This window comes from Denticeps clupeoides, chromosome 16 (genome assembly GCF_900700375.1).
Source record: "Denticeps clupeoides chromosome 16, fDenClu1.1, whole genome shotgun sequence".
In the NCBI taxonomy this organism is placed as follows: Eukaryota; Metazoa; Chordata; class Actinopteri; order Clupeiformes; family Denticipitidae; genus Denticeps; species Denticeps clupeoides.
In genome coordinates this window covers 13,626,465-13,635,317 of record NC_041722.1, presented here as the reverse complement: position 1 = coordinate 13,635,317, position 8,853 = coordinate 13,626,465, and the positions used below count along the sequence as shown (strand labels likewise).

The 8,853-nt window shown below is 43.0% G+C and overlaps 1 protein-coding gene across 3 annotated transcripts in view; it reads right to left on the bottom strand.

The window, feature by feature from the left end:
- arnt2 (aryl-hydrocarbon receptor nuclear translocator 2) overlaps positions 1-8,853 on the bottom strand; it is a 39,988-nt gene continuing 31,135 nt past the window's right edge. For 2 of the 3 annotated variants that reach the window (XM_028955684.1, XM_028955683.1), the window contains 7 exons: positions 7,069-7,144; positions 6,842-6,965; positions 6,448-6,550; positions 6,146-6,284; positions 4,852-5,017; positions 1,597-1,736; positions 1,168-1,266 (listed from right to left, as the gene is read on the bottom strand). In XM_028955684.1, the coding sequence (XP_028811517.1) occupies positions 1,168-1,266; positions 1,597-1,736; positions 4,852-5,017; positions 6,146-6,284; positions 6,448-6,550; positions 6,842-6,965; positions 7,069-7,144 (847 nt within the window). Of the gene's footprint in view, positions 1,267-1,596; positions 1,737-4,851; positions 5,018-6,145; positions 6,285-6,447; positions 6,551-6,841; positions 6,966-7,068; positions 7,145-8,853 lie in introns of all 3 variants that reach the window. The other variant, XM_028955682.1, reaches the window with a different exon arrangement.

Here is an 8,853-nt window from a genome sequence, read left to right as displayed (position 1 = left end):
TTTTCGTTTTGAAAGCCACATAATCAATGAGAATTTATTGTCACGAGCACAGTTGTTTTTTTCTGTTTAAACTCACACAAAAATAATGGGGCACATTTACACAATTTATACAAGTCTAAAACGCAATGTACAATTAACAGGCTAACTAAATACCAATAGTTAAATATGTACTCACATTGCACACAATGATTATTAAACCTACACAACGTATGTATAGCCATATATGTGAAAGACACAGTTCGACATGAAAATCATATTATTTACAAAAGACAGCCGCCTGATTTAGCAAAAAAAGATTTCCACTTCATTTTTCTCACCCCATCAGTCTTACAATCGTCGGTGTAAAATTCGTAGACGTCTATATTGTCACTCGGGGAAAAGAAATTATTGAAAAGTAAGGAAGAATTGCGGCAGCCACAATAATACATTACACTACTGCGCAACACTGCATGGCGCTTTCCCTTTCAAAAGACTGGAAGCTGGTGATATCAGCTCAGATGAAGTGCACTTCAAGCCATAGTGTTCAAGCTGAACTTCTCTGAAAATGTAGATTTATTCATTCATTTAATAACAATTTTAATGCATATTTTATTACTGTGTTTTTTTTTTTGTTTTTTTTACACAAGCTTCTACAGGTGTTAGTTTCACTAGTTTATGGATAATATCACTACACATACAACTTTTTTTTTTTTTTTTTTTTTTTACACAAGAAGCATCACGTTAATGCTGGTGCAGCAGAGAAGTAAACGACTTGTTCAGCCGTTCGATCTGACAACGTTTGGCAAAGATACATGAAGTGCAAGGAAAATACCAATTGTTTTTTTTCTTCTTCGCGTCATCTTTCCCCAGATTACCCATTAAAAACACTCTTAAAATAGCCATTGAACAGTAGATCGTATTAAAAACCCGGAATCTGTAGACTCATTTAAAATACCCCTGTTCCTCTCGTCACTAGAGAAGAGGTGTGTGCTGTGCGGCGGGCGTGTAAGTGTGCTGTGTTGAGACGACCGGCCTCAGTGGCCTGCGTGTGGATGCAGTGGATGGTGAGTGCATCTGGACATCCAACTGAACAGAACTGCAAAGTTTACCTAGATGTAAACATGAGAGCCACGTTAAAATAACAGGAAAAAAAAAAAAAAAAGACTCCATTCGACTCTTCCAGCTCCTTTACTCGGAAAATGGAGGAAACATGCCCAAGTCTGCAAAATCTTCAATGTTGTAATTGGCTGTGCCCTGCGTGGGATCACCGGCCATCGGCAACATGTCCTAGAATCCAGGAAGAGCAGAGTCAGAGAGGGCAGCAAAACAGAAAGCTGGGCGTGTTCACGACCTCAACTGCTGAGTGTGTACAATAGTGTGTTTTTTGAGGGTGTGTGTGTGTGTGTGTTGGAGCAGCAGTGCACAGATGGCCTGAATAAAAATGCGGCTGCATTTGCTCTCTCCATGGCTACTTGACTCTAGATATGCTTATGCGGGTCAACTGGCAGTCAGTGGAAAATCGAAATAAAGTGTGAAATGCCTCAATTCAATCCCAACCCATAAATGTCCCGAGTGGGGGCGCGGGTTGTGTTGCTGTGAACCGGGAGGCAGTATTACCTGAAACACCTCGGTCTGGCTTGGCTGAGGGTGCTGCTCTCCCCCCTGCTGGCCGTGGTGCTGGCTCTGCCACTGGGACCACACCTCCGACGGTCGGCCCTGGAACTGGCCCCCACTCTGGCTGCCCTCCGCCGACACATCTGAGAATTCACACAGATGTAGAGTTTTACCCTACAGGCCATTTCACAGGAACACTGATAAATTCACTGTTTCAATCTACAAAACCACTGGCGGGTGAAGGCATTGACACATTTGGCCCAGTCAGCTCTTGAAGATGGAACCAGGATAAAAGTGTGAGCATCTAAATAACTTTGATAAAGACATATCCAAAATGGCAGGTCTTCTGGGTTCTGCAGAGGTTAGTTTCCACAGGAAGTGCAACCACTAAACTGACACCAGGCTCCATGGAGACAGGTTCCACTGAAGACACATCTGCTGAAGACCACTGGTCATGACAGAAAGCACCTATGATGGGTGTCAGAACTGGAAGGTATACTGGGTGTCATCTGGATGCACTATGGGAAGAAGCAGCGGTAGTGTTGATGCCGTGCCGTGGAAACTTGGATCCTGCATTCTTGTGGATGTTACCTTGACACCCCTTCATGGTAACCGCACTCCTTGACAACAGTGTAGTCTTTCAGCAGGAGGACGCACACTCCCACACTGTTGTTGAGGAATGAATCCAAATTCCCCAGCATCTGCACCATGGAGCCCCACCACCCAAACTTAGAGAACTTCTGCAAGACACCATGCCTGGATAGGATCAACACAATACTAGGCAGTGGACAAACAGTGCGATTAGCTGATAAAACCTTTTTCCTCCCCTGATAATGTATAACAGAAGGAGAATGTTGCAACTGTACATTTGTAAAGTAACTTATCTCCACGTGAAAAGGAGAGGTGACACTGTCAGTAAACAGAACCATGGGGCAGGAGCAGGTGTTGCACAGGGGATTTCACAGCCGCTTGGTTGTAATGCTTTCAAGATATTCCCTGCCGAGACAAAATTTCCAACCCCCCCCCCCCCAAAAAAAAAAAAAAAAAAGGCTGATGGAACATTAAAAACCATACATCTGAAGACTCATTGCCTCCGGGGGCCATAACCTTCATACAGTCAACGCTTTAGAGAATGATATATGACAGGCTGCGTTTTGGGGGGTAGGGAGAGTGGCTTTTAAAAACCGGAGACGTCAGTCTCATGCCCACGGGCTTGGCGGTCGGCATCGCAGCCCCCTGCCGACCTGCCACCCCCGTTCCGCCGAGGTCCTGTTATTCTATCGTTAGCGCTATGGCTGCAGCGCTGCTGCAATCAATTTAACACTTCCTGAGAGACATCATTTTATTCTGTGCTGTGTCTAAACCTGATTAGATTTCCGAAGTGTTCTTTTTTTAACACATTAGCTGATGAACCCGATAAAAAAAAAATAAAAAAATTCGAACCGTTCACCTTCCCGTTCAGTTGATTGGTCTAGGTTTTGTTTTTGCCTGTTCTTCTGTGCCAGGGTACAACGCAACACATTTTTACACACATCCTTATCTCTTTTCTCAATTTCCTCGGCCTCACCCCATCCGTCGCTCGCAGTCAGAGCGTCTTAATGCCGCCTGCGTGTGTGAATTTCTGGAGGAGAATAAAGTCTGTCGTTGTCGAACTGCATTTTGCAACACTTCAGAAATGTGACCAACCATCGTCATTCTTCATAAAACATTGGCGATCAAATAGAAAAAAGAAACAGCTGGGTGATTCAAATACTTTTAATTTACCATAAAACAAATGGACATGTTTAGATATTTCCTCCAGCACCGTTCCGAGTCTTAATGTCCAAATCTCCCCCTAATGCATTAGACATCGCACGAAGAAGAAAAATGTTCCATTCGGTTAATGACGGCACATTAAAAGAGAATTATCTGGACATGGCGAGCAAATGGCTCCATCTCAGAGCAGCTGGTGGTAGCCTTTAGGGTTCGGGGAGCCGTTTGAGTCCTGATCCTCCACGTGGCCCAAGCACAGGCGGAATTTAATCATGCAAATTGACTACTCAGATGTTATAAGTCGGACAAACTTGTGGTCCCCTGTAGGCTAAAGCCTCAGAATAAGAACAAGAGCAACTTTCCTTAACATTCAGCATTAAAGCTGTGTCAACATAATCTGTATTTAAGCATTTCGGGCCGAGCATTTTAGCAGAAAAAATGTCTATGATGACCCAGTTGAAAGTAGCCACCGTATTCGCTTTTGGAAGCGGAATTGTCTGAGGTCCTTGTGTCATTATCGCTTTGTTTGGAAATGCATGAAAACCAGATTTGCTCTTTGAAGAAAGTATTAATGAAAACGTGCTGGTGCCAGGCTCTGTTTCAAAGCAGAGTTATAAATCCCTCCAATCAGACATCAACCTACCACATACCTCTGGGCCCCTAAACTCTAGCCACTGCATGTTGTGGTTAATAAATTAACGATTGTGGTGGTCAGGGTATATTCATTTCATTTGGATTACAGGGTTGCCAGCGCTACATTTCTCATGTGACTCACTATATTGAAAGCCGTGACTGCTCATATGAGTATGAGCTAGAGGTGTGAAACTTTACGGGTCTAACAATTGTATTATGATGATGATCAATGCCTGGATTATTGATGAAATCACATCAGTCTTTCTACATTACTTACTTAAGGCCTAACAGACGTTTGTCTTTTAATTTTCTTTTTGGAGCAAACCAGTGTCCACACGAGCATTCAGCACCAGCATTGGTCAGTTTCGTGTCTGGATGGTGTCAAATAAACGCAGCGTGGAATGTTTTCCTGTCGTCAATTTTTCCCGATGAACGCCTGTTAAACAGTCAAGCAAACACCAGTGAAACGCCAAATGAGCGCGGCTACAAAGCGCAGCAAAATGCATATGCCGTTCAGAGGGTGTTCATTTCGAACGTGGACGAGGACAAACTAAACCGGAGCAGCAGCCAGAGTCACTACCGCCATTCCTTTTTAACTAGAATTTTTATGTCGCCTCCAGAAAGTCAGAGCAATGTCATTATGATATAATCAATTATGTTCTGTACTGCATCGATGCAGAACCATCCACGTGTACATCGCGATGCATCGATTATGGGATTAATTTCAACACCCTAGTATGAGCAAAGCGTGTACTATTTTTGGCTGGAATGATTTATCAAACTGAAAAATCATGTTTTGTGGAACGCCATCCCATTAAACATGTATGTGTTCACTCACAGTCGACATTAGTATGTGTACATTGTGGGTCCTACCGAATGCTGTGCTGCGGTTGGCCAGGTTGGAGTAGGCGTTCCCGCTGGGGGAGGAAGTGGCAGGGCTGGAGAGGGGGCTGTAGGAGGATGGGTCAGCCTGATAGCTGTGACTGGATCCAATCCCGAAAGGAGAGGACTGAGCCTTACTGGACTGTGAGGGGAGTTGCTGTGGACAAACGTGCAATACCATTAAAACGAGCAGGTAGCCTACATTCTTTTACACCAACAGTGACAGCTCAAACATAAAAAAAAAACAAACAAAAAAAAAAAAAACAGCCAGGTTGCCAAACCGGAAATGCTGAAAACTGGTTACAGCCATAACTTGTATACAGTAGGGATGGGAATAACCGATGAACCTTTGGATTCTAGGACTTTTTCCAATATATATATATATTTTTTATCCCAGTATTGATTGTTATTTCAATGCTGATAAACACATTCACACAAGGAGATATATGTGCGTGTGTGTACTCTCTCTTGCTCAGTAGGTCAGCAGAAACAGAAAGCCAGCAGTGTGTTTTTGAACAGATGTCCACAATGTTGGTAGGGGATGGTAGTAGCCTAGTGAGTAACACACTCGCCTATGAACCAGAAGACCCAGGTTCAAATCCCACTTACTACCATTGTGTCCCCGAGCAAGACACTTAACCCCGAGTGTCTCCAGGGGGGGACTGTCCCTGTAACTACTGATTGTAAGTCGCTCTGGATAAGGGCGTCTGATAAATGCCATAAATGTACATGTTGGAAAACGTGATACCAGCTAAATTAAGAGAACTAAAGTAAAATTACTAATAAAGCTTAAAATGAGAACTACTCATTTCTTATCTAAACTAGTGTAAGCCATGTTATCCACCCCGGTAGCAGGCTTACAGTAAGCAGTTCATTTCACCAATGCTAGACAAGTTAAATCTTGTAGGTGGTTTCAACATATGTGAAACTGTCTGGTTGTTCTTCAGAATGCCATTGGTTTATTTTAGCCCCAAAAGGTCATTCTTTCCTTTTGAACACACTGGTGATAAAAACAGCAGAAATGGGCTGTAAATAAATCAGAATTTGCCATAAAATTTTACAATCGGAACAGCCTTTTCTGCTGATTATATATCAATCGGACACCGCCGTATTGATGCTCAGGCAGGGCTTCAGTAAAGATGAAGCCTCTATTGATATATTGAGCTCAGTTCACAGATGGATGTGCCAAGACAAGGGAAAATTGCTTTAATATAATTTGGAGGATGAAATATGTTTGCGTGGTGACTGGATAGACACTGTATCTGCTTTTGTCTGCTCCCCTCACCTGGCCAGAGAAGGGAGGTCTGCTTCCAGACCAGGACACCTGGCTGGGGTTGAGCTGTCTGGAGATCTGTGCCAGGTTCTGTCCTGCCGATGCAGACGGCTGGATGTCATTGACCCCCGGCACGTGAATCACAGATGAACTGAAACGAAACAGCACATTTCGCAATCAGCAATCATCACTTTATGGATGGTGATATTTCAGGGATGTTCATTTGGCTTCAGCTACAGAGTCAAATTAAGCTTAAGACAGAATCTAGCAGTAAATGTAAAGCGCGAGCACACACACACCAGTCTATCTCTTACCTGAAGCTTTTGCTGGAATGGCCAGGCTGGAAGGGGCTCCCCTGGGAGTAAATCTGCTGGCCTCCAGCAGTGGACGACGGCACCATCATCTTCTTATCAGTGGCTGAGCAAATAAAGTTTACCACAAACACACACACATATAAATTCATCTGCCTTAATTAATATGCTTCAATATGCTTATATATATTTTTTTGTGTGACCTGAAATATGTTCTGCACCCCTGGACAGCCAGTAAGTTATGTAGTTCAAAGATTGTGGTTTGTAGACCAATGTGTAATGAATACACTGGCATTAACTTACAAGCATTTTTAAGAATGAAAAATAATATAAACTAACTTCTTATGTCTGACTGATATAATACAAGGTGATTTAAATAAAAGGAGGGTCTGCATACATCCAGAGATTCCGGTGTACATGTCTGTGAAGCGGGGGTCTCTCTCCTGCGAGAACATGGCCTCTGTTTTGTCAATGGCCTTCCCCGTCTCGTGCACTCCAGTGGGCACGCTAGCCACCGGCACCTGGGAAGAGATCAACAGGGACCAGGAGGAAGCCATTAGGAGCAAGAGGAGACCAGATGACCATCCTGAGGGGTCAGTTTAAAGGGGAGCAGTCTGTCTTTACCTGGGAGAGGTCGTAGGCTGTCAGGCCGTCTCTCTGATGCACCTCCAGCTCGGCCTGCTGCTGCTGCTGCAGCTGCCTGTGGTTCATCAAAATAGCAGAGGACCACTTACACAGTTACATTCACACGACATGGCTGCTAACAGGTTGTTTTGTAATTGTAATTGTAATGTACTGCAAACACCTATTATTCTGCATTGAAATAATCACTATTCATTTGTAAAAGCTTGCTATAAAATACACTTAACATTATTAATGCTGCGAAAGAAGCTTAGAAAAGGGGAGAGATGATCTGATCATTCTTTAAAATGAACCCTGTAAACTCTGACAGTGACAATAGACAATAAAATGGAAATAATAATCTAAGTAGGTCTGGATAAGGGTGTAAATGGTGTAAATGTAGATGACGTACCCCACAAACGCAGTGAACCTGGTACTGCATGTTTAAATATTTTCATCTGTTTGCACCTTATTTCCAATCTGTTCAGTTGCTCATTTATTTTAATATGCTGCAGTAAAGTGAGGAGAAAATGTAAAATTTTCCTAACAGTCCATGTATCTTTAACAAATCACTAGAGTTTCAGTTTCATGCATAAAAGAAAGTTATACAGTAAACAGTATGGCAAGCAGTGCTACTCAGGGCCTGCATTTGAATGCCCTCGCTTGGCCTTGATTTCCTTCAGGGACATTTCAAAATATCCAAAGCAGAGATTTCCTGTTAAAAAAAATTTTTTTGGATTTTTTTAAAGAGCAGGAATAATGCAACAGTGTGCACAGGAGACCCAGTCAGTCTCTCTTAGGAAAAAAATCTCAACCCTGGCAGGACACGCTGCCATCCTGCAGCATTGGTCAACACTCAAAAGTCCCCTCTAATGAAGCCCACGTGGAGAATGGTCACCAAAAAAAAAAAAAAAAACATTTCCTCGCATCAACTGTAAACTGCCTGGCTTTAGAGTCCCTCCCTGAGGTGAGTTTATGGCTCTTCTGAGGCCGGAGACGTCTCCCTCTCTTAAGAATGACAGGAATTGTAATTGCACGGCATTAGGAAGAGTAAGCCCTTGTCATTCTGCTCAGTGTGCACTTGCTACACAATCCAAAGGTGGCGATGATGATGATGATGGTAATAATAATAATAATAATAAAGTACACCGAATGGTAAGTAAAATGATTCACAATCATCCACTTGTGCCGCAGCAGAGTAGAGGGCATTTCAGAGGAAAAGCACAGTCAACAAACAAAGAACTTGCAATGATATAATGGTCTTTGGAGTAGTTTCCATCAAAGATCGGTTATATATGAAACACACACACACACACACACCACCACCACAGGGAAGAGAGCAAACATGGTCACCTGAATCAATAGAGTGAAATTCCAAAAAAAACAAAGTCATGGAAGAACGAAAGAAAGACAGAAGACAAAACAACCCTGGATCCAAAATGACACACCACTGAACCTTATGAGAATTAAAGGATGAAAGAAAAGGAAAAATAAAGGAAAAGGGAGAATAAAGGAAGCGCTTTACTTTGTGCTGGTATTTTCGGAGTTCACAATTAGGTGTTTTTGCTGAAGTTGCCCCACAAACGCCATAAACATACATATAAAGTCGATAAGAGCCGAGAAATGGCCTCATCAGTGGGAGAAGCTCCCCGTTCTCTCTGTGTGTTTGGCCTGTTATTGTCATGCTAATGAGGGAGGCTACTCCATTCTGGCCAAAATTGGAGTGTGTGTGTGTGTGTGTGTGTGTGTGGATGTGTGTGTGTGGATGTGTGTGCCAGACGCCTGCAG